Genomic DNA, 24,588 nt, shown 5'->3' with positions numbered 1-24,588 from the left:
AGACTATATAGCCTTGCGTTATTTTCTAGAATTCAACTGTTCGTTCACACACACACACACACACACACATGCGGCAGATTCTGTGTCTCAAGTGCTCGGCTCGTGTGGGGTCATTCAACTGGTCAGGTGATCAGTGCTCGTGTGGGCAGTGGGTCACGCCCTCCTTCCAGATACACAAGGCACAAATAGACGAAACCAGAACACTCACTAGGAGAAAAGTGGACAAAACTGTATAGCTAGCAAATTACTGAATTATTGTCCAAATTCAATATTAATTTTTTCAATCATTTGAAGGTTTATTGATTGAACAATAAATGATGTCATACTAATTCAATGTACCATGTACTGCATGTACAAATAATAGCATAAGAAGCGTCAATTATTATTCACTGCAAATTCAAAATTAATTTTTTCGATCATTAATTTGATAGATTATTGATTGGAGAATATGAATGATACCACACAGTACTGCATGTACATAGCATAAATTATATTAGCAACTAATAAACAAATGGTCATAACAATTTGTCTGTTGTTTGGATAGTCCTCAAACTTGTGTCTATAGCAAACGTGAGTCTGCTTGGCAGTGACAGCCGCCGTACTGTGGCTTGTTCTTGGCTGCTCTGAGTTGTGCAAGGATGACGTGACATCGGTACTGATGTGTGTAGGCCCAGAGGAACAACAGAGTGGCTACAATCAGGCCAGCAAGAGGTGAGTCTGCAATGAAACATTGATCAAGGCTGACATTCAAATAGAGACTCCTAAACAAGAATTAACAAGTCAACAATTACACAGTAGTACTTGTACATACCTTGATCAAGTATTAATTGTAAGTGTACTAGACTGAATATTACTGTACCTGAATTCAAATGCAGCAGTGCTGTTGGTCCCAAAGCGGTGTAGAAGTAGACTCCGAGTATGTAATGAGCTGGTGCCATCTTGCTATCAGAGAATACACTCACAAACAAACACTCAAACAATCTACGAGACACTTGCAGGCAAAGGAGGAGTAGAACCAGCCACACTTCCAAATGAGCTTGAGAGAAATAGTTGCATTTGGATGACACAAAGTTCCCAATGACGGTCTCGATTGCAGGGCCCAATAGCGGTAGTCGTGTGTGCAGTAGACAGTGGCTGGTATAGTAGAGGAATACAGAGTAGTTCCACACCATCCCCCACACGTAGAAGTGGGTGAACCACCTGCAGAGGGGAATAAAGACCTCCTTAGACTGGGACAATGCAATTACAACAACTACAAGTCAGGACAGTCTCAGCTAGGGAGCTCACTATTGTAAATCACAATCCAGTACTTAGCTAGGTGTTACAAGCTAGACTTGTAGGGGGTTCTCGTTACAAGAGGTAGACTGATACACTGTATATATTGACCCTGACTGACCTCCTTGAGTCCAGAACCAATCCACAGTAGCCAGGAGATGCTCACATGCTGCATTAGCTGATCAGTCATTAGCCTCTGGCACACGAGAGTGGTCAACCAGCTTCCCCGCTTTGTCACTGAGACCTGCACGTGCGTGTGTGTGTGTGTGTGTGTGGGGGGGGGGGGTGAGTGGGTGTGAGAGGAAGGACATTCTGTACTATATATAACAGTGGTAGCAACACTGAATTGAAACAGTACACACACAAGAAACTGCAAGTGCTGGTGTTGCCCAGCTGTGCATGTCCAATGCTGACACAGGAAAAAGCATGACCTTATAATTAAGTCTACAAAATATGGATGGCAGATATAAATACGTACCAAACTCAATGAAGTGGTACGGTCGACTGGCCTTGTGTACATCGTTGCCATGTTGCTCACTGAAGTCTTTGTGTAGATTCTCGAGGTAGTTAAAGGCCAGCTTGGCAGGATAGGTGGGGTCACACAGGGCGAGGTAGCATATCCCCTCCTCAAGGATGTAGCTGTGTGGGGGGTCCATGTTAGTGTGTGTGCTTCTAGCTCAAAGTCATCGCCCCTCATCCACCATTAAACTGGAGTATAATATCACCAACCAAGTTCCAACTATTCTTAGACTACATGTACACTGGTAGTTCCTTGTTAGACAATCACTATAGAGGGACCTATGTATAACACACACCACTTACAATGTGTATGGTACAGTTAAGCAAATGCTCACAAACAAAAGACCATCCATTGCATCAGTTTATACCATGACAGAGCACCAATCATCATACACACCATGAGGCAATAATGACATTCACAGGAGAGTGCTTACTGGAACACCATACGACCCGGGTCACACTCGATTGAGCATCGAGGGGGGCTGACTGACGACTGCTTGCGAAATATCTGCTTGGCCTTGGGTTGGTATTCAGCATAATCCCGGCCAGACTGCAGAGGGAGAATGCAACAATTCAGTTAATTCAAGCTGTTAAAGATAGCACACACTACACACGTATTATTCTAGCAAGGTTCTCTTTATATGTCTACAGAATCATGACTTGACAACTATTCATGTCACTGAGCTGCATACAGTACAGTGTCCTGATGGGACCAATGCAGACTGTACTGTATTATCTACTGTAGCTCCTCTACCTCTTCATTGACAATGGATGAGGACAGAGGTAGTCCATCACTGGCTCTGGCAATTAGTGTCAGGTGGGCCATTGTTCCTGAGCTCTTCTTTCTTCAGTGCTTCTTCTACTGATACGTACTTGCTTTATGTGTGTTCTGTGCTCTATTTGGAACAATAATTATGTGTCCTTTGAACCCTTTCTTTAATGAACAATGTGTGGGTGTTGCTACAAGCCCCACCCCCTCATGCCTCTAGCCACCCACAAAGAAATATAAGGGGCGTTCCAGACCTTCTCTTGAAATGGCTGAATCTACAACACTGAATGCTGCTAGTTCCACACAGTTGATGGAGGATGGGCTCACTTATTGGGAAAGGGTATGATATTCACATGATAGATAGATACTCAATGATCAGTGCATTCTCCTAGTGCCTAGATGTACTTGTTGACCACCCATAAACACACTTGGCATCATTCATTCATCACAGTATAGTGCCTACACTCTACCCTGTCAGTGTGAAGTGTTTTATCTCATGTTGTTGTTCTCTCCACATGTACCACTCTCTCTGGATGGACAACAGTGGACGATTGAGGTACGTTGTGTGCAATCACATTCTACCAAGCTGACATGCTTGTGCTCTGAGCACTTGTTGTTAGGAGGTAGACAGTGTAAAGAAGAGCACATACGGATAACTGAATGTGATACTATTCCTTAATTGAGACAAGTAGATCTACTCGTATAGTAGTACTTGAAAGTATGCATGGTTAATCAAGTGTTTCAGTCTGCATGTTTGGCTGTCCACAATTGTTTCCCCTCCCCTGTGTCATGCAATCACCAGTGTACTGTATCACTGCACTAATGTTCTCTTCCTTCCATTTCATGCATCTCCACCTCACCTTTGACTGACCCTCTGAAACAACAGACTGTAAGTTGGTGTGTGTTGTCAGAGTATTTAGTGTCTGTTGCATATTCTGTGATGTTTCTACTTCCCCATTATTACTCTTGTGTGTGTGCAGTGCCATAGTGTTATATAGGGAAATATTTAGTATGATCACATTCAACCTCATAATCATTCATTTACTATCTTCCCACTGTTTGCCCTGTGGACTCTCCCTCTCTGGATCAACAGGCTGTAAGTTGTGTTTGCACGTGCACACTCATTTTAATGGTTACTAGGAACTCGTAAATTAATATTTAGCCGAGGCCCACACAACTTATTAGGCTGTACTTATATTACTTTTGGTGGTTCATAGAATATGCATCTAAGTTGGTACATTATCGTGTTTGTCTCTTCCCATACACACACTCATTCCTATGTTGGACCACACACTGATTTGGACTACTGTAGGAGGTGAGCTTCTTACGAGTACTCAATGTCCACACACTAAAATGGTTCAGCTGCAATGTGTACGGATGTACTGGTTACCTAGCATCATTAGCGTGTGTCCCTTGTCCTCTAGAGCTGACCCTCTCCCTCGTATAGGGTAGACCACGGCTACGAGGACGATATCAGCCTCCCAGTTTGTGGTTACCCCAGGTGTAGGCCAGGGCACATTTTAACTGTTCAATTCGTAGTCCCATTTTATGCACAAGTTGGTGTGTATACATTAATTTTGTGTACATTGTGTTCATGTAAATTCCACAACTAATTAAGTTGTTGAAGATTTTTCCCAAGAGCTTTTCTATGCACCACCATTGTGTACATTGTGTACATGTAAATTTGTGGTTATGTAAATTCCCCAACCAATTAAGTGCCTACTGAACCTAAAACTTGTTGCCTATTTCTCCCAACTTTTTTATTTCTTAGCTTTTCTATGCCAGGTCTAGCCATTTGTTGCTATGTGTAGTCAGTCCCATACACACCAGCGTTCAACTGATCTGATGTCTTGTATGTGTATTAAGATTAAATCTCTCCCTCACATGTACCATTTGACGTGTATCAGGAGGCCATTGAGGTATGTTGTGATTGTGTGTGTGTCTCATGAAGTGCAGGTGTTGTATTGTACGACAAACAAAATCATACGTATCAAAGTTGTACATGTAAGATGCTTGTTGTACCGTTTACCGTCCCTTCCACTGACCCACCCACTGACCCTTCCATTATCTGCTATTGCTAGTACTGAGTACCTGTGTGTGTACTAGCCAGTGTGTGTACTACCAGTGTTCATATCCCTCTCTCCTCACATGTACCCTCTGTGGACTGTTACTCAACAACAGAACGTGAGTTTATTGCATGTACATATAATGGCGTACTGGGCTGACTTGTATACATGTACTACTGCATGAAGGCAGAAAGAATAACTTGCGTGACTTTATTTAGGATTAGTACGTACTGAAAGTTTCATGCTGTACAGACGTGTACTTGCAATAATTGATGTATACATGTGTGAATGCATTCGTGTATTTGAACATGTTCATTTCTCTACATGTCCGTGTCCTACTGCTTGTTAATGTGACTACTGCTAATGATTACTGGAACAACAGAATGTAAGTTACAGTATATACAGACATGTATGAATGCACTCACTGCTTCTACCATCATCCCCCTCTCTCTGTTTCCATGTGTGTCTGGCGCTGGTGTCTCATTGGACTAAACAGAAGGTGAGCGCGGGACACTGCACTGACTTGTGACTGTACTTGTGTCAGTAATGTTTGAGTTGCATGAGTACATGTGTATTGGCATTCATAGTGTACAGGTTTGTGATTATATTCTTTTCTCTCTCCCTACATTTCCATGGTTACTGAATATCTGGAACGATAGGAAGTGAGTTAAACAATGTTGGCAAACATACCGTACACCTCATGTGCGTTCAGTTTGTAATAGTCTCATATCCTTACCTGACTCTAGTAGCTACACTGGTTGCTTCTATAGACAACTCATAATGTGTGACCACAAACACACAGTCTAACTAACTCTTGTCTTGTTCACCTTGTCCAGGAGAAGGCTAAGCATGAGAGTAAACTGAAAAGTCATGAGACGGTGAGTGTTGATAGTTGCACTTACTACTCTCGTGGTAAGAGTGGTACACGTAGTCTAGCAGAACGACAATGTGTGTACATGTACTGTCCATTGTGTGATGAATGGTTGCTTTTTGTCTACCTTTTTTTAGGTATGATTTGTAAGTCCACTTTTACTGTTTGACTGTGTGAGGTTATACCGTATAGCGGGTAAATATGATATTATGATATGCTCGCCAAATTTATTTAGGTTGATGGGGTTGCTGATTTTTATATTTTGTACATTTGTATCAGCTGCATGTTCTATTTGGTGGAATGTTCATTCAGTCGTATATAAATTCTTTACTCCCCCAGAGAAGAGCTGCCCTCCAACAGAGACTGTCTGGTGACATCACTGACCAGGACCGGAGGCAACTGCAGGGAGAGCTGGAGGAGGAGATCAAGAAGTGTGTCTCAGAGATACAAAAGTGTGAGGGGTGGATATATCGCTTTGAGAATGCTATTGCTGAGACACGAGGACGAGGAGAGGAGAGGCAGAGAAAGGAAGGTGAGGGGAGCAAGGAACTTTATAGTACAGTGAGTGTTGATGCTCATAGTTGCAATCACTCGTACCTGTAGCAACTTACATGTAGTGTGTTATTAGTAGACTGTACCTACAGCTGTTGTGAGGTCCTCATACTTTATATAATCGTGTTATTGCAAAAGCGTTTGCTCCACCCACAACATTTTCGTTCGCCTATCACATTTGTTGTGTTGCTAGGCAACTGCCCCTGATTGTGCACACTACAGTGTACTAGAGCATTGTTCCTGTTACTACTCTACACACTGGTGGTATGGATATGGTTTATTGGACTTTATTAATACCAACTTTCAATGATTTGGGTTCGTGACGTTGTACTGTGTTACTTAATTATGACATCATCATGTTAATTCAAGCATAGCACATTCCTGTAGTGATCAGCCACATCATTATTACCCAGTACATGTATTCCCTGTCATTGGTGGGTCACCCACTTAGCAAGCTTTAAAGGTTTACGATTTAAAGGTGGTTTATGTTCAGCTGCTTCATGTCCTTCATTTCCACTGGCACTTCATTGGCTTCTTACGTATACGCACAGCTGCTGTGTCCAGTTAGATCCATTTTAAAGCAGTTACCGTATATACCGCAAAATTTTCGAGGGGCTATATTTTCGCTGATTTCATGGGTTAGCAATCCACGAAAATTGTACCAATTATCTGCTATAACATGCAAAGATTAAAGGCATGGCTTGTGGTAAGCGGTCAACCCACAAACATTGTGCAACGAAATGCTTTAGAGGCCATTCCACGAAATATAAGTGCCTCGAAAATTTCGCACTATAAGGTATTATGTACATGTATATACCATACGTATGTAATCATGTTCTTATCAACTATTTGCTCCACCCACCACCTTTTTAAGCTTGCGTTGCTAGGCAACTGACTGTATTATACAGTTTAGGCAGACTAGCAATCATTTTATGAGCCCGAGGGCGAGTTGCATAAAACATGATGCTATTGTTATGTGTTTTATACCTCACCAAATTATGCTTTAAGGCGACGCAATCGGACTGTATGACATTTATACATACTTGTTGCCTTTATATTGTTTACATGTTTTCCAGACCTCAATGTAATTTTCATTCTATTGTTCATTCCCCCACCCACTCACAACCACCATCCTTTTAATTATGTGTTTTGCTTCATATCCATTGGGTTGTGGGGCGTACCCTCTACTGTGCTTACTACATGTGTACTTAATAGTGACATCCATGAATGCAAGCATAGCACATTCCTGCATGTAATGATCGGTTTAATCACATGCATCATAATTATGGTGACATCATAATAATAGTCCATCTTGTCACCCATGCTCTGAAGTATTGCATAGTTAACATTCCTAACACCACATACACACGTCTTGTTTAGAATCGAAGCAGTTGTTTGATGAGGCGATGAAGCACGGACATGTCTTGGTCAACATTGTCAACATGCTTGTGTTTGGACCGGCGGGAACAGGGAAGACCAACCTCAAGCACCTGCTAACCGACAAGCCCCCTCCACCACAGCGTGAAAGCACTCCTTGTATGGAAAAGCCAGTACGCATTCGACCTGTGTCCAACTCGAAATTCAAGTCAACTGGAAGAGGCTGGGAAGAGATGTCTCAGCCAAAGCTGCGTAAGCTACTTGCTGAAATCATCGCTAAGTTACCAAAAGAAAGCGCCGATCCATCCACCGCATCAAGGGTTGCCAAGAGTTTGAAGAAGATGACCACAACCGAGCTAATTTCTGGTTCCGATGAGCAAATTTCTGATTCCATTTCGAGCCCATTGAGGAACGATTCCGATACACTTTCTGGCTCTGCAAGAATGTTGAAGAAAGCCATTGATGAAGTGATAGCGAGTGTAGTGAGTGGTGTGGCAGAAGAGCTGAAGCCAGCCACACAAGGAACTGACCAACTGTCGAGCAGTGACCAGCAAGAAGGAGAACTGTTTGATTCCAACTGGGTGTACATTACCGACTGTGGTGGCCAGCCACAATTCCACGACATCAGCCCTCTCTTCATCAAGCACATTTCGGTGGCGTTGATAGTCCTGCGTTTGATTGACGAACTCTCCAGTTTCCCTTCTGACGAGTACTACAAGGATGGGCAGCTTGTTGGTAGTCCTCATGCATCTCACATGACCCTCGGGGAGACACTTCAGAGTCTCATTCGATCCATTGAGTCCCATACCTCACAAGACAAGAAGCCGAAGATGATATTTGTGGGCACATTCTTAGATCAGCTGAAGAGCTCGGATACACTTATCAAGAGGAATCAAGAGATTCTCGACATGCTGCCACCCGATATCAAGAAGCTATTGGTGTACGAAAATCTTGGAATGAACAATCTGATTTTTGGTCTCAACACAATCAGCCGAGAAGAAGATTCACTGGCCACTGCCAATAGGATTAGAATTGCTATTGAGCGCTCTATTCCGTTGAAAGTCAAAATGCCCATCTGGTGGTCCTTCTTGGATTCACTTCTCCAGAGTTTATCTGCCACTCTCGAGCGAGGTGTACTAGGCATTGAAGAATGTCTCCAATTAGCCACTCGATTTGGTTATGTGCTCAAAGATCTTGAAGCTGCTCTGGTCTTCTTTGACAGCGTGTGTATAGCGCACTACTATCCCTCCATTCTCCCCAACACAGTGTTTGTGGATGCCCAGATTCCACTAGACAAGATCACCGAGCTCTCACAGCACGCCATCTCCCTGAGGGATCCTGAAGTTAAATCAAACACAGGAGGGACAGATGCCGAATGGAAGAGATTTAGAGACGAGGGCATAATCACTGTAAAGTTCCTACAATTCTTCGAGAAGCATTACATTAAAGGCATCTTTTCTCCAGAAGATATGTTGTTGATCATGAAAAAGCTTCTCGTGATTGCTCCCATTCCACTAGTGGAAGCCACTCCCCACCAAGCCGAGTTCTTCATGCCATCTCTACTCACATCGATCCCACTTGCTGAGCTAGACAAAGTTCGTTCCTCCTTCACAACATCACCCCTCGCTGTCTACTTTCGTAGTGGGTGTATTCGCTCTGGAGTGTTTTGCTGTCTAGTTGTGGACGTAATCAAGAGGGTGGGCTGGCAAGTTTTGCTGCCTTCAGGGAAACCAATCTGTTTTGCTAAAAATTGTATCCAGCTAAGAATTCCCAAGCACCCGTGTACCGTGGCTCTGATCGACTCATTCTCGTATATCGAAGTATACATTGACGTCCCTTTTCCTCTGCGCAAAAAACTTTGCCTTTCCATTCGCAATGAAATTTTGAACAGCATTAAATCGTCGTGTGAAATGTTGCATTACAACAACGACACACCCGAGACAGGCATCTTTTGCCCATGCAAGAAGAGCACTGGAAGCATACGCAAATTGCACCTTGCTGATGTCAGCGAACAGAAGGACTATTGGATATGCTCCCTTCAGGCACGTGTGTGGGGAGAGCTCAGTGATGAAGATAGAATCTGGCTGGACCATAGCGAAGGTTCTGGTGAGTACCGAGTGATTTTTATAATTAAAAAGTATATATTTTTCCCTCAATTAGGTAAATCATCCTCTGCTACTGGAGGTTCTTGTACGAAGACTGAGAGAAATAGTGATCAGCAGCAAAACTCCGGTAAGTATACACATAACAGCAGCTCTCTATTGAGGTGGAAGAGCAACATTAACTATCGTTGGTTTGATATGCATGTTGTTGTTTTAGTAATTCCTTTGTTTTGTTCAGTCCATCAATGTGGGACTCTGGCCAATGTTGTTAGTAGCACTGGATCTGGAATGAGTGATCAACAGCCTTGTTTGAGTGAGCATGTTAATTGATAAACGTACTACATGTACATTAGCGTAACTGCTGTGTCTGCTTTTCCTCAGGTAATTCTGTAATGGAAGATGTGTCCTCGAAGACGGAAGTACATGTGCATGTTCATGATCAGCGAAATACTTCTGGTAAGCTTTTTATTTTGTGGTTTTTTTGTTTATAACCGTTCCCTCCTCAGACAAATCGTCTCCTGTGTTCGATATAATGAGCGATCAACATACCAGTAAGAAAATTCAACAAGTTATTTTGAGTTTGAAAGTTTACTTTTTTTCTCGAACCACATTTAGTTTATACTACTGTTTTCTTCATAGTTACTTGATTACATATTTTTTGTTTGAGCGACTCTTGTATTATCCCCCTCAGGCCCATCGTCCCCTATAGTGGAACCTGCACGTAAGAAGATGAGAATGAGTGATCAACATATCAGTAAGGAAGTGCCATTTGGTTGATCAGTTATTTTACTTGATCACTAATAATATTATCCAGTCTATTTTATCATTCTTCCTTCCTTGTCATAATTATTTACTGTATGTATCGGTTATATAAATAATTCTAAGGTTCTGGTGATCAACGCTTTTACGTATTCTGTACTGCAGGTGAATTATCCTCTGTTACAGTAATGGAAGATGTGTTTAAGAAGACTGGAGTGAGGGACCAACAACTAGATCAAGAAATCCCTGAGAATGACATCACTCGATTTGCGGAGAAATTTCCTCAACTGCTGAGCGTGCACAAGGTAGGCAATACTCTACATCTTAATAAGTACCTATCATCCTGACATTTTGGCAAGGGGAGCAAACGGTGTACATGTAAGATGTTAGGTGGGGGTGAGGCAAGGGGTGTACATGTAAGATGTTAGGTGGGGGTGAGGCAAGGGGTGTACATGTAAGATGTTAGGTGGAGGTGATGGTTAGGTGGGGGTGAGGCAAGGGGTGTACATGTAAGATGTTAGGTGGAGGTGATGGTTAGGTGGGGGTGAGGCAAGGGGTGTACATGTAAGATGTTAGGTGGGGGGTGATGGTTAGGTGGGGGTGAGGCAAGGGGTGTACATGTAAGATGTTAGGTGGGGGTGATGGTTAGGTGGGGGTGAGGCAAGGGGTGTACATGTAAGATGTTAGGTGGGGGGTGATGGTTAGGTGGGGGTGAGGCAAGGGGTGTACATGTAAGATGTTAGGTGGGGGGTGATGGTTAGGTGGGGGTGAGGCAAGGGGTGTACATGTAAGATGTTAGGTGGGGGTGATGGTTAGGTGGGGGTGAGGCAAGGGGTGTACATGTAAGATGTTAGGTGGGGGGTGATGGTTAGGTGGGGGTGAGGCAAGGGGTGTACATGTAAGATGTTAGGTGGGGGTGATGGTTAGGTGGGGGTGAGGCAAGGGGTGTACATGTAAGATGTTAGGTGGGGGTGAGGCAAGGGGTGTACATGTAAGATGTTAGGTGGAGGTGATGGTTAGGTGGGGGTGAGGCAAGGGGTGTACATGTAAGATGTTAGGTGGAGGTGATGGTTAGGTGGGGGTGAGGCAAGGGGTGTACATGTAAGATGTTAGGTGGGGGGTGATGGTTAGGTGGGGGTGAGGCAAGGGGTGTACATGTAAGATGTTAGGTGGGGGGTGATGGTTAGGTGGGGGTGAGGCAAGGGGTGTACATGTAAGATGTTAGGTGGAGGTGAGGCAAGGGGTGTACATGTAAGATGTTAGGTGGGGGCGATGGTTAGGTGGGGGTGAGGCAAGGGGTGTACATGTAAGATGTTAGGTGGGGGTGATGGTTAGGTGGGGTGAGGCAAGGGGTGTACATGTAAGATGTTAGGTGGGGGTGATGGTTAGGTGGGGTGAGGCAAGGGGTGTACATATAAGATGTTAGGTGGGGGTGAGGCAAGGGGTGTACATGTAAGATGTTAGGTGGGGGGTGGGGGGTGATGACATGTTCGTGGTATGCCAATAATCAAGAATTCATTAACTTGCCCTGTTAAGAATGTTCACCAGAACCACTCAATTGTATTCCCATTGAGTTTCCTAGAAGGTATTTGCTAGGGGCAACCCCCACCAAATTAAATACTGTTTATTTTTTTACAGGCTTTGACAATTAACGATCTACAACATGTCTACGAGACTCTACATGAAAGTGCCCCTTACTGGTTGAATCTGGGATTGGCTTTAGGTCTCCGTCATCCTGTTCTTGCCATCATCAAGATCCAAAATCATGAAGAGTGTGTGTCTTGCTTGCGTGAAATGCTGGTTAAGCTCCTGAGTACGCAACATGTAACATGGAGTCTCCTGTCAGACGCTCTCAAAAAGCCCACAGTGAAACTCATCAATTTGGCAGATAGCATCATGGGTAACCATTTTCAGTGTTTGTGTAGTTTGCTTTATTTGTTATTTTTAGTGCTTGATATAGATATGAAAATGTACATTAATTTTTGTGATGCCTTTTTTCTTCATGCAGTCAATCAATCCAGCCTGCTCGATGGACTCAACCTCACCCCAGCCAACCTCGATGATGTAACTGATGTCACAAGTCGTTATGGCAATCAAGCTGGAGTGGCTCATGCATTGAGAGTGTGGCGAAAAGTGAATCCTTCCAGAGCTACCTTCAGGGCCTTGGTAGAAATTGCTATAGAACTGAGAAGAGGAGACACTGCTACAGACATTTGTAGATTCATTGTAAAGGAACTGAACAAAAATTAATTCGTTTTTATATTGAATTGATATTTCTATTTTGTGGTGTACTACATGTGCTATTAAATGCTTTTTCATATATAACATTAATTGTTGATCTGTGAAAAGTTAAACTGAGCATGTGCGCTGCATGCATAACTATGCGCTGCAGTGTGAGTGCTTAATTAGCAACGCCCACACAATCGAGTCCTATAATTATAATATAATAGCATTCTTGGTTAGAACCACAGTCATGTATACAGATAAGAGAGTTACGTTAACAAAGGAATTTATAAACTGTACGTATACATTACATAATCAATAATTAAACAGTCTGAGTGTCCCATGTTGAGTTAGTAAGTTCATCTCTTTTTTTCTTCTTAGCATCAGCCTCATCGTCATCGTCCTGGGGTTTGGCCTTTGTCTTGGACTCCACTAGAGCAGTGGTTGTCTTCTTCATGAGATCTCTGCTCACAAACTCCTCATCACTACCACTGTCCTCGTCTACAGGGAGGGGGGTTAAATAATACATACAAGTATTATAGACATTGCTTACCATAGAACATTTGTCGTGAGCCCATCTTTGGTAGGTCCACCTTCACATTGCCAGCCATACCGCCCTCGACAACATGGCGGAACTGTGACAACAGAAATACAGTGGATGTACTTTAGAATAAAAATAACAGCAACACATTACAGGCCTCGTGGATCTAAGACACAGTGTAATTAAGTCACAGCAGCTCACCTCCTCGTCCTCCATCTCCTTGTGGACAGTGTCCAGGTCCCTACTAGAGAGCTCCTCCGCTAGACTCACTAACTTGCCCTCCACACTGCTCAGCTGTTCGATCACATACTCCTCACTGTCAGGGGAGAGCTTGGGGCTTCAGGGCATGAGAGTGAGGCTATACAGAGGTTAGGGGGTATGTGTTGGTACAGGGCATGAGAGTGGGGCTATACAGGGGTTAGGGGGTATGTGTTGGTACAGGGCATGAGAGTGGGGCTATACAGGGGTTAGGGGGTATGTGTTGGTACAGGGCATGAGAGTGAGGCTATACAGAGGTTAGGGGGTATGTGTTGGTACAGGGCATGAGAGTGAGGCTATACAGGGGTTAGGGGGTATGTGTTGGTACAGGGCATGAGAGTGGGGCTATACAGGGGTTAGGGGGTATGTGTTGGTACAGGGCATGAGAGTGAGGCTATACAGAGGTTAGGGGGTATGTGTTGGTACAGGGCATGAGAGTGGGGCTATACAGGGGTTAGGGGGTATGTGTTGGTACAGGGCATGAGAGTGAGGCTATACAGAGGTTAGGGGGGTATGTGTTGGTACAGGGCATGAGAGTGAGGCCATACAGGGGTTAGGGGTACCGTATAGCGGGTATATTTCGAGGGTATAAATTTTCGCGGATGGACTATTACAAAAGATTTCGCAGAGTTTATTTTCGTGGTCTGAGTTCCAGCCTTTTGGCGCATGCGCACATCAACATGCAGCTGTTACCACCACACCGTTAGCCTCGAATCCAGGCCTAGCCCATAACGGTGAGGCACCTCTTATTGTCGATAGGTGTGGTCAATAATACTGAACACGCCTACTATTCAATAAAGATATAAATTTTCGTGGTAGAGGCTCAATCCGCGAAAACCGCGAACATTTATACCCTCGAAATATACCCGCTATACGGTATGTGTTGGTACAGGGCATGAGAGTGGGGCTATACAGGGGTTAGGGGGTATGTGTTGGTACAGGGCATGGCATGAGAGTGGGGCTATACAGGGGTTAGGGGGTATGTGTTGGTACAGGGCATGGGCTATACAGGGGTTAGGGGGTATGTGTTGGTACAGGGCACGAGAGTTGAGAGTGGGGCTATACAGGGGTTAGGGGGTATGTGTTGGTACAGGGCATGAGAGTGAGGCTATACAGGGGTTAGGGGGTATGTGTTGGTACAGGGCATGAGAGTGGGGCTATACAGGGGTTAGGGGGTATGTGTTGGTACAGGGCATGAGAGTGAGGCTATACAGAGGTTAGGGGGTATGTGTTGGTACAGGGCATGAGAGTGGGGCTATACAGGGGTTAGGGGGTATGTGTTGGTACAGGGCATGAGAGTGGGGCTATACAGGGGTTAGGGGGTATGTGTTGGTACAGGGCACGAGAGTTGAGAGTGGGGCTATACAGGGGTTAGGGGGTATGTGTTGGTACAGGGCATGAGAGTGAGGCTATACAGGGGTTAGGGGGTATGTGTTGGTACAGGGCATGAGAGTGGGGCTATACAGGGGTTAGGGGGTATGTGTTGGTACAGGGCATGAGAGTGAGGCTATACAGAGGTTAGGGGGTATGTGTTGGTACAGGGCATGAGAGTTGGGCTATACAGGGGTTAGGGGGTATGTGTTGGTACAGGGCATGAGAGTGAGGCTATACAGAGGTTAGGGGGGTATGTGTTGGTACAGGGCATGAGAGTGAGGCCATACAGGGGTTAGGGGTACCGTATAGCGGGTATATTTCGAGGGTATAAATTTTCGCGGATGGACCATTACAAAGGATTTCGCAGAGTTTATTTTCGTGGTCTGAGTTCCAGCCTTTTGGCGCATGCGCACATCAACATGCAGCTGTTACCACCACACCGTTAGCCTCGAATCCAGGCCTAGCCCATAACGGTGAGGCACCTCTTATTGTCGATAGGTGTGGTCAATAATACTGAACACGCCTACTATTCAATAAAGATATAAATTTTCGTGGGTATAAATTTTCGCGGTAGAGGCTCAATCCGCGAAAACCGCAAACATTTATACCCTCGAAATATACCCGCTATACGGTATGTGTTGGTACAGGGCATGAGAGTGGGGCTATACAGGGGTTAGGGGGTATGTGTTGGTACAGGGCATGGCATGAGAGTGGGGCTATACAGGGGTTAGTGGGTATGTGTTGGTACAGGGCATGAGAGTGGGGCTATACAGGGGTTAGGGGGTATGTGTTGGTACAGGGCATGAGAGTGAGGCTATACAGAGGTTAGGGGGTATGTGTTGGTACAGGGCATGAGAGTGGGGCTATACAGGGGTTAGGGGGTATGTGTTGGTACAGGGCATGAGAGTGGGGCTATACAGGGGTTAGGGGGTATGTGTTGGTACAGGGCATGAGAGTGAGGCTATACAGGGGTTAGGGGGTATGTGTTGGTACAGGGCATGAGAGTGAGGCTATACAGAGGTTAGGGGGTATGTGTTGGTACAGGGCATGAGAGTGAGGCTATACAGGGGTTAGGGGGTATGTGTTGGTACAGGGCATGAGAGTGGGGCAATACAGGGGTTAGGGGGTATGTGTTGGTACAGGGCATGAGAGTGGGGCTATACAGGGGTTAGGGGGTATGTGTTGGTACAGGGCATGAGAGTGGGGCTATACAGAGGTTAGGGGGGTATGTGTTGGTACAGGGCATGAGAGTGAGGCTATACAGAGGTTAGGGGGGTATGTGTTGGTACAGGGCATGAGAGTGAGGCTATACAGAGGTTAGGGGGTATGTGTTGGTACAGGGCATGAGAGTGGGGCAATACAGGGGTTAGGGGGTATGTGTTGGTACAGGGCATGGCATGAGAGTGGGGCTATACAGGGGTTAGTGGGTATGTGTTGGTACAGGGCATGAGAGTGAGGCTATACAGAGGTTAGGGGGTATGTGTTGGTACAGGGCATGAGAGTGGGGCTATACAGGGGTTAGGGGGTATGTGTTGGTACAGGGCATGAGAGTGAGGCTATACAGAGGTTAGGGGGTATGTGTTGGTACAGGGCATGAGAGTGGGGCTATACAGGGGTTAGGGGGTATGTGTTGGTACAGGGCATGAGAGTGAGGCTATACAGGGGTTAGGGGGTATGTGTTGGTACAGGGCATGAGAGTGAGGCTATACAGAGGTTAGGGGGTATGTGTTGGTACAGGGCATGAGAGTGAGGCTATACAGGGGTTAGGGGGTATGTGTTGGTACAGGGCATGAGAGTGGGGCAATACAGGGGTTAGGGGGTATGTGTTGGTACAGGGCATGAGAGTGGGGCTATACAGGGGTTAGGGGGTATGTGTTGGTACAGGGCATGAGAGTGGGGCTATACAGAGGTTAGGGGGGTATGTGTTGGTACAGGGCATGAGAGTGAGGCTATACAGAGGTTAGGGGGGTATGTGTTGGTACAGGGCATGAGAGTGAGGCTATACAGGGGTTAGGGGGTATGTGTTGGTACAGGGCATGAGAGTGAGGCTATACAGGGGTTAGGGGGTATGTATTGGTACAGGGCATGAGAGTGAGGCTATACAGGGGTTAGGGGGTATGTGTTGGTACAGGGCATGAGAGTGGGGCTATACAGGGGTTGGGGGTATGTGTTGGTACAGGGCACGAGAGTGGGGCTATACAGGGGTTAGGGGGTATGTGTTGGTACAGGGCATGAGAGTGGGGCTATACAGGGGTTAGGGGGTATGTGTTGGTACAGGGCACGAGAGTTGAGAGTGGGGCTATACAGGGGTTAGGGGGTATGTGTTGGTACAGGGCATGAGAGTGAGGCTATACAGGGGTTAGGGGGTATGTGTTGGTACAGGGCATGAGAGTGGGGCTATACAGAGGTTAGGGGGGTATGTGTTGGTACAGGGCATGAGAGTGGGGCTATACAGAGGTTAGGGGGGTATGTGTTGGTACAGGGCATGAGAGTGAGGCTATACAGAGGTTAGGGGGGTATGTGTTGGTACAGGGCATGAGAGTGAGGCTATACAGGGGTTAGGGGGTATGTGTTGGTACAGGGCATGAGAGTGAGGCTATACAGGGGTTAGGGGGTATGTATTGGTACAGGGCATGAGAGTGAGGCTATACAGGGGTTAGGGGGTATGTGTTGGTACAGGGCATGAGAGTGGGGCTATACAGGGGTTGGGGGTATGTGTTGGTACAGGGCACGAGAGTGGGGCTATACAGGGGTTAGGGGGTATGTGTTGGTACAGGGCATGAGAGTGGGGCTATACAGGGGTTAGGGGGTATGTGTTGGTACAGGGCACGAGAGTTGAGAGTGGGGCTATACAGGGGTTAGGGGGTATGTGTTGGTACAGGGCATGAGAGTGAGGCTATACAGGGGTTAGGGGGTATGTGTTGGTACAGGGCATGAGAGTGGGGCTATACAGAGGTTAGGGGGGTATGTGTTGGTACAGGGCATGAGAGTGAGGCTATACAGAGGTTAGGGGGGTATGTGTTGGTACAGGGCATGAGAGTGAGGCTATACAGGGGTTAGGGGGTATGTGTTGGTACAGGGCATGAGAGTGAGGCTATACAGGGGTTAGGGGGTATGTATTGGTACAGGGCATGAGAGTGAGGCTATACAGGGGTTAGGGGGTATGTGTTGGTACAGGGCATGAGAGTGGGGCTATACAGGGGTTGGGGGTATGTGTTGGTACAGGGCATGAGAGTGGGGCTATACAGGGGTTAGGGGGTATGTGTTGGTACAGGGCATGAGAGTGGGGCTATACAGGGGTTAGGGGGTATGTGTTGGTACAGGGCACGAGAGTTGAGAGTGGGGCTATACAGGGGTTAGGGGGTATGTGTTGGTACAGGGCATGAGAGTGAGGCTATACAGGGGTTAGGGGGTATGTGTTGGTACAGGGCATGAGAGTGGGACTATACAGGGGTTAGGGGGTATGTGTTGGTACAGGGCATGAGAGTGAGGCTATAATAAATTGAAGTCCTATACAATTTTATATTGCACCACAATTAATCTAAAGCTTGTACTACATTTGCAGATATGTACTTGTGTAGTCGTACAATACACACACACAGTACTTTCTTACTGCTTTGATGTGCTGCATCTTCTCTGTGAGATGCTCCACTCCGTTGTTGACCTGTCCCAACAGTTTATTGGCACTCTTGGTTTTACTCTCACTCTCAGCACACTTCCTCTTGGCATCGTCAAGGTGACCTTGGAACTCCTCCAGCATACACTGACCACTGCACACACACACACACACACACACACACACACACACACACACACACACACACACACACACACATTAAATGGAGTAGTAGCTATTAGCATGAATGCTTTGTACACCACTTTCTAAGTAGCAGTGTACATGTACATACTAAGTTAGTACAACAGTACTGTCTGCATACATGTATAGTACACGTGTGTATGATTCTTACGTAAACATCTTTGCCTCTCCCGAGTACTTGAGGTCCTCAAACTGTGCCTGCAGCTTCTCCCTCTCCTCCTTGAGCCGTGACACCACCTTAGTGTTCTCCTCTCTCAGCTGCTCCAAATGTCTCTTAGTGTCCCCCTGGTTCAGGAACCTATCCACCACCTCCTGGATGTCTGACACTCTTTAGGCAGCTCCAATTTCGTGTACAGATCCAACTTGTCACAGCTTGGCCAGATGTCGGGCATTATTGACCCACAAAGCTGACAGATGAGAAAGATTTGATGCTGCTCTGTTTCTCCCTGCATGATGGGACGTCTGGTCCACATCTCACACATAATGCACCCAGCGCCCCACATATCAATGGGAGGACCGTAATTCCTCTCACCTAGTAAGATCTCCGGGGGTCGATACCACAGGGTCACCACTCTGTTCGTATAGCGGGCAGCTCCTTTTAACAAGGCACGAGCAAGTCCAAAATCGGCTAGTTTTAGAATCCCGTCTTTTGTGATGAGGACGTTTGAAGATTTCATGTCTCTGTGAAGGATCTTGCTGTTGTGGGTAAAGTGAAGGGCATTGAATAACTGGCTTATGATCGATTTTATCTCTGCCAAGGAGAATTTGACATCTTCACAACTGAGGAGGCCAGCTAGATCGTGGGCACAGAATTCAAACACGAGGTAAATGCTTCCTCTCTCTCTGTTGTACGGAGTCGCTGTAAGGAAAGAGAGAGATCGTATATAGCGGGTTTATATATAGGGTACAAACTTTCGCGGAAAGGCCACTAGAAAGGTTTTCGAAGATTTAATTCCCGCGAAATAGCAGCTTTTTGGCATGCATGTGATATTAAATGTACGGTACCAGTAATTATAATTTGTGATGGACATTCCACTGCTACAAACTACCAATGGTAGTACATTACCTTTGGTCCTACAGATCTCAATAAGGGACACAATGTTCTCATGGTCGAGCAGTTGCAGTATCCGTATCTCCCTCAGTGCAGTCATGGGGAACTGCACAGTGTGTGACAATGAATGAAATGTCACCTTATTGAAACAACAGGCTGTTATGACACTTAAGACTACCTACACAAAACAAATGAGTGGTGCTGCATGCTTATGGGCGAAATATAGAAATGTTGCATAATTAGAGTGCCGCCTTCAATTGAGATGTTCCGGTACTGTGACCACGACTCACCCCTTCAGTCTCATTCTCCATCCGTACTTTCTTAAGAGCTACGAGTGCATTTGTCTTCCTATTGCGAGCCTTAAACACCTCCCTAATAGTGAAGAAGACATTGTTACTGATCATACAGGATTCTAGAGTGCTGCCATGAACGTGAACAGATTGTATCTCTATCAGAAAGCTCCCTTAATTGAGTCCTAATACGATTTATGGGAAGTCAACGTTGTGTGTGTGTGTGTGTGCCCTTTGTGAGGGTGTGTGTGTGTGTGTGTGTGTGTGTGTGTTTGGAACTCACCCAAAAGTTCCCTGGCCAACTTTGGCCAATCGCTCATACTTTCCAATCTCTGGACAGAAGGGGAAGTTGATGGCAGAGGATTTCATGGGTCCCCCAGAGCTCGCCTGACTAGAGGTAGTGCCTGAAGCACTCATGGCCGGCTGTGTGTGTTTGGTGTGCCAAGTCAACTGTGCTAACCACGCCCCTAACAAATAGGTCATTACCTCTAGCCACTCCCACAAAGAAATATAAGGGGCGTTCCAGACCTTCTCTTGAAATGGCTGAATCTACAACCCTGAATGCTGCTAGTTCCCCACAGTTGATGGAGGATGGACTTCAAGATTGGGAAAGGGTATGATATTCACATGATAGATAGATACTCAATGATCAGTGCATTCTCCTTGTGCCTAGATGTACTTGTTGACCACCCATAAACACACTTGGCATCATTCATTCATCACAGTATAGTGCCTACACTCTACCCTGTCAGTGTGAGGTGTTTTATCTCATGTTGTTGTTCTCTCCACATGTACCACTCTCTCTGGATGGACAACAGTTGGACATTGAGGTACGTTGTGTGCAATCACATTCTACCAAGCTGACATGCTTGTGCTCTGAGCACTTGTTGTTAGGAGGTAGACAGTGTAAAGAAGAGCACATACAGATAACTGAATGTGATACTATTCCTTAATTGAGACAAGTAGATCTACTCGTAGTAGTACCTGAAAGTATGCATGGTTAATCAAGTGTTTCAGTCTGCATGTTTGGCTGTCCACAATTGTTTCCCCTCCCCTGTGTTCATGCATCACCAGTGTACTGTATCACTGCACTAATGTTCTCTTCCTTCCATTTCATGCATCTCCACCTCACCTTTGACTGACCCTCTGAAACAACAGAATGTAAGTTGGTGTGTGTTGTCAGAGTATTTAGTGTCTGTTGCATATTCTGTGATGTTTCTACTTCCCCATTATTACTCTTGTGTGTGTGCAGTGCCATAGTGTTATATAGGGAAATATTTAGTATGATCACATTCAACCTCGTAATCATTCATTTACTATCTTCCCACGTGTTTGCCCTGTGGACTCTCCCTCTCTGGATCAACAGTGGGTTAGTTGTGTTTGCACGTGCACACTCATTTTAATGGTTACTAGGAACTCGTAAATTAATATTTAGCCGAGGCCCACACAACTTATTAGGCTGTACTTATATTACTTTTGGTGGTTCATTGAATATGCATCTAAGTTGGTACATTATCGTGTTTGTCTCTTCCCATGCACACACTCATTCCTATGTTGGACCACACACTGATTTGGACTACTGTAGGAGGTGAGCTTCTTACGAGTACTCAATGTCCACACACTAAAATGGTTCAGCTGCAATGTGTACGGATGTACTGGTTACCTAGCATCATTAGCATGTGTCCCTTGTCCTCTAGAGCTGACCCTCTCCCTCGTATAGGGTAGACCATGGCTACGAGGACGATATCAGCCTCCCAGTTTGTGGTTACCCCAGGTGTAGGCCAGGGCACATTTTAACTGTTCAATTCGTAGGCCCATTTTACGCACAAGTTGGTGTGTATACATTAATTTTGTGTACATTGTGTACATGTAAATTCCACAACTAATTAAGTTAATTGTTGAATATTATTCCCAAGAGCTTTTCTATGCACCACCATTGTGTACATTGTGTACATGTAAATTTGTGTTTATGTAAATTCCCCAACCAATTAAGTGCCTACTGAACCTAAAACTTGTTGCCTATTTTTCCCAACTTTTTTATTTCTTAGCTTTTCTATGCCAGGTCTAGCCACTTGTTGCTATGTGTAGTCAGTCCCATACACACCAGCGTTCAACTGATCTGATGTCTTGTATGTGTATTAAGATTAAATCTCTCCCTCACATGTACCATTTGATGTGTCTCAGACTGGCATTAAGGTATGTTGTGATTGTGTGTGTGTCTCGTGGAGTGCGTGTGTTGTATTGTACGACAAACAAAATCATACGTATCAAAGTTGTACATGTAAGATGCTTGTTGTACCGTTTACCGTCCCTTCCACTGACCCACCCACTGACCCTTCCATTATCTGCCATTGCTAGTACCGAGTACCTGTGTGTGTACTAGCCAGTGTGTGTACTACCAGTGTTCATATCACTCTCTCCTCACATGTACCCTCTGTGGACTGTTACTCAACAACAGACTGTGAGTTTATTGCATGTACATATAATGGCGTACTAGGCTGACTTGTATACATGTACTACTGCATGAAGGCAGAAAGCGTGACTTTATTTAGGATTAGTACGTACTGAAAGTTTCATGCTGTACAGACGTGTACTTGCAATAATTGATGTATACATGTGTGAATGCATTCGTGTATTTGAACATGTTCATTTCTCTACATGTCCGTGTCCTACTGCTTGTTAATGTGACTACTGCTAATGATTACTGGAACAACAGAATGTAAGTTACAGTATGCAGACATGTATGAATGCACTCACTGCTCCTACCATCATCCCCCTCTCTCTGTTTCCATGTGTGTCTCACGCTGGTGTCTCATTGGACTAAACAGAAGGTGAGCGGGACACTGCACTGACTTGTGACTGTACTTGTGTCAGTAATGTTTGAGTTGCATGAGTACATGTGTATTGGCATTCATAGTGTACAGGTTTGTGATTATATTCTTTTCTCTCTCCCTACATTTCCATGGTTACTGAATATCTGGAACGATAGAGAGTGAGTTAAACAATGTTGGCAAACATACCGTACACCTCATATGCATTCAGTTTGTAATAGTCTCATATCCTTACCTGACTCTAGTAGCTACACCTATAGACAACTCATAATGTGTGACCACAAACACACAGTCTAACTCACTGTTGTCTTGTTCACCTTGTCCAGAGGAAGGCTGGGTATGAGAGTGAACTGAAGAGTCGTGAGACGGTGAGTGTTGACAGTTGCACTTACTACTCTCGTGGTAAGAGTGGTACACGTAGTCTAGCAGAACGACAATGTGTGTACATGTACTGTCCATTGTATGATGAATGGTTGCTTTTTGTCTACCTTTGTGTATGTTTTAAAAGTCCACTTTTACTGTTTGACTGTGTGAGGTTATGCCGTATAGCGGGTAAATATGATATTATGATATGCTCGTCAAATTTATTTAGGTTGGTGGTTGCTGATTTTTATATTTTGATAATTTGTACATTTGTATCAGCTGCATGTTCTATTTGGTGGAATGTTCATTCAGTCGTATATATATTCTTTACTTCCCCAGAGAAGAGCTGCCCTCCAACAGAGACTGTCTGGTGACATCACTGACCAGGACCGGAGACAACTGCAGGGAAAGCTGGAGGAGGTGGAGGGGGAGATCAAGAAGTGTGTCTCAAGGATACAAGGATGTGAGAGGGGTACACATATCATGGAGAATGATATTGCTGAGTTACGAGGAAGGCCAGAGAGATGGAGAAAGGAAGGTGAGGGGAGCAAGGAACTTTATAGTACAGTGAGTGTTGATGCTCATAGTTGCAATCACTCGTACCTGTAGCAACTTACATGTAGTGTGTTATTAGTAGACTGTACATACAGCTGGTCCATTTAATGAAAGCTTTTACTATGTTCGTAATCCCGCTCTTTTTGTTGGTTTTATAAACTTTATGTTGCTAGGAAACTGACTTTTGTACACGTCTGAGCTACCGTATATGCTTGATCAGAGGCCGCTCTCAAATAGTAGCCTCAGTGAACTTTAACTCTAGCATTTCTGCACGTGGCAGCCAGGCTAGTATTAATGATTTAGCTACATGTACATAGCTACTAGCCTAGTAGCTAGGTACAGGTAGCTAGGTACAGGTAGCAGCTTGTTAGTGCTTCACTAGACTTTCTCATGGCAGAGTTCACGTTTATGCAGGTGAAAAGAACTTTTGAGGACAAACTAAAGGTTGTTGAATTAGCTGGAGCTAATAAACGCCACTTTTGAATTGTAGCCTCCTCTTCCAGCAAAATGAAACATTTAGTAGCCGCAGCCTCTGATCTAGCATATGCGGTATATTCCTTGCTATTCCACACATCTGTCACAGTGTACATGTATTATAATTATGGATACTGTTTATCAGACGTTGATTAATACGTACATCAATATGTGCACATACATGTACAGTCATTGTGATTGAGTGATTGGGTTGGTAACGTTGTACTGTGTACTTAGTGACATCATCATGTTAATTCATTCATAGCACATTCCTGTAATGATCAGCCACATTCCCTGTCATTGGTGGGTCACTCACTTAGCAAGCTTTAAAGGTTTATGTACGTACAGCTGCTGTATCCATTGTTTGTAGCAGATCGATGCCGGTCCTTCCGCTTTTCTTTTGTGTAACCAGTGGCGGATCTAGGGGGATATCCCAGGGTGCCATGGATCCTCCCTTTCAGTCTAGCTATTGTGGCTTTACTACAGCTACCAGCTAGCTATTTATCAGTTTTGTAGCTATT

At 44.9% G+C, this 24,588-nt stretch overlaps 5 protein-coding genes across 14 annotated transcripts in view; 2 read left to right on the top strand and 3 right to left on the bottom strand.

Annotated features, from left to right (window-relative positions):
• Positions 1 to 578: 578 nt before the first annotated feature.
• The window catches only part of LOC135342915 (vesicle-trafficking protein SEC22b-like), a 40,482-nt gene continuing 16,472 nt past the window's right edge, over positions 579 to 24,588 (bottom strand). Inside the window, exons 1-5 of one of the 5 annotated variants that reach the window (XR_010396978.1) lie at positions 2,549 to 2,721; positions 2,229 to 2,344; positions 1,754 to 1,914; positions 860 to 1,200; positions 579 to 717 (exon numbers count right to left, since the gene is read on the bottom strand). Coding sequence is in view for 2 of the 5 variants with exons in the window: in XM_064539803.1 (XP_064395873.1) it covers positions 1,593 to 1,914; positions 2,229 to 2,344; positions 2,549 to 2,620 (510 nt within the window). In the remaining 3 variants the exon portion in view is untranslated. The other 4 variants (XR_010396981.1, XM_064539804.1, XR_010396979.1 and 1 more) reach the window with 4 other exon arrangements.
• LOC135343421 (uncharacterized) lies at positions 4,993 to 12,628 on the top strand. Its single transcript, XM_064540426.1, has 13 exons — positions 4,993 to 5,014; positions 5,297 to 5,331; positions 5,466 to 5,507; positions 5,840 to 6,032; positions 7,433 to 9,535; positions 9,590 to 9,661; positions 9,770 to 9,844; positions 9,913 to 9,987; positions 10,038 to 10,082; positions 10,223 to 10,285; positions 10,456 to 10,595; positions 11,929 to 12,190; positions 12,299 to 12,628. The coding sequence occupies exons 1-13, from the start codon at positions 4,993 to 4,995 to the stop codon at positions 12,538 to 12,540; spliced, it is 3,369 nt and encodes a 1,122-aa protein (XP_064396496.1). The 3' UTR covers positions 12,541 to 12,628.
• Positions 12,724 to 18,797, bottom strand: LOC135342919 (uncharacterized). The gene is made up of 5 exons (XM_064539809.1): positions 18,655 to 18,797; positions 18,300 to 18,456; positions 13,256 to 13,370; positions 13,067 to 13,148; positions 12,724 to 13,014 (listed from the first exon to the last, which is right to left on the bottom strand). Exons 2-5 carry the CDS (start codon positions 18,413 to 18,415, stop codon positions 12,836 to 12,838), a joined length of 492 nt encoding a protein of 163 aa, XP_064395879.1. The 5' UTR covers positions 18,416 to 18,456; positions 18,655 to 18,797; the 3' UTR covers positions 12,724 to 12,835.
• On the bottom strand, positions 18,726 to 20,300 carry LOC135342908 (cyclin-dependent kinase 9-like). Of its 2 annotated transcripts, XM_064539787.1 has the most exons (5): positions 20,128 to 20,300; positions 19,845 to 19,926; positions 19,570 to 19,660; positions 19,036 to 19,362; positions 18,726 to 18,949 (listed from the first exon to the last, which is right to left on the bottom strand). In XM_064539787.1, the coding sequence occupies exons 1-5, from the start codon at positions 20,259 to 20,261 to the stop codon at positions 18,870 to 18,872; spliced, it is 714 nt and encodes a 237-aa protein (XP_064395857.1). In that variant the 5' UTR covers positions 20,262 to 20,300; the 3' UTR covers positions 18,726 to 18,869. The 2 variants fall into 2 exon arrangements, with proteins under 2 accessions (XP_064395857.1, XP_064395856.1); XM_064539786.1 differs by having other exon boundaries at positions 18,794 to 19,362.
• LOC135342893 (uncharacterized) overlaps positions 21,756 to 24,588 on the top strand; it is a 28,619-nt gene continuing 25,786 nt past the window's right edge. The window contains exons 1-4 of one of the 5 annotated variants that reach the window (XM_064539762.1): positions 21,756 to 22,305; positions 22,561 to 22,836; positions 23,002 to 23,043; positions 23,378 to 23,576. In XM_064539762.1, coding sequence (XP_064395832.1) covers positions 23,522 to 23,576 — 55 coding nt within the window. In that variant the 5' untranslated portion in view covers positions 21,756 to 22,305; positions 22,561 to 22,836; positions 23,002 to 23,043; positions 23,378 to 23,521. The other 4 variants (XM_064539758.1, XM_064539763.1, XM_064539760.1 and 1 more) reach the window with 4 other exon arrangements.

This window comes from Halichondria panicea, chromosome 10 (genome assembly GCF_963675165.1).
Source record: "Halichondria panicea chromosome 10, odHalPani1.1, whole genome shotgun sequence".
Lineage (NCBI taxonomy): Eukaryota > Metazoa > Porifera > Demospongiae > Suberitida > Halichondriidae > Halichondria > Halichondria panicea.
The sequence above is the reverse complement of the archived record's forward strand: the minus strand, read 5'-3'. Positions and strand labels throughout refer to the sequence as shown.

Bases quoted from the DNA above. Each gene is read 5' to 3' on its own strand.
- LOC135342919 (XM_064539809.1), bottom strand. From the start codon at position 18,415: ATGCCAAGAGGAAGTGTGCTGAGAGTGAGAGTAAAACCAAGAGTGCCA. The intron at 13,371-18,299 runs GTAAGAAAGTAC...CTCCCCTGACAG, and splicing joins AGATGCAGCACATCAAAGCA to TGAGGAGTATGTGATCGAAC. The intron at 13,149-13,255 runs GTGAGCTGCTGT...CTGTTGTCACAG, and splicing joins AGGAGATGGAGGACGAGGAG to TTCCGCCATGTTGTCGAGGG.
- LOC135343421 (XM_064540426.1), top strand. From the start codon at position 4,993: ATGATTACTGGAACAACAGAAT. The intron at 6,033-7,432 runs GTGAGGGGAGCA...CGTCTTGTTTAG, and splicing joins GGAGAGGCAGAGAAAGGAAG to AATCGAAGCAGTTGTTTGAT. The intron at 12,191-12,298 runs GTAACCATTTTC...TTCTTCATGCAG, and splicing joins TTTGGCAGATAGCATCATGG to TCAATCAATCCAGCCTGCTC.
- LOC135342908 (XM_064539786.1), bottom strand. From the start codon at position 20,261: ATGAGTGCTTCAGGCACTACCTCTAGTCAGGCGAGCTCTGGGGGACCC. The intron at 19,927-20,127 runs GTGAGTTCCAAA...CTTCACTATTAG, and splicing joins GTTGGCCAGGGAACTTTTGG to GGAGGTGTTTAAGGCTCGCA. The intron at 19,363-19,569 runs GTAATGTACTAC...CTTTCCTTACAG, and splicing joins TGAGATCTGTAGGACCAAAG to CGACTCCGTACAACAGAGAG.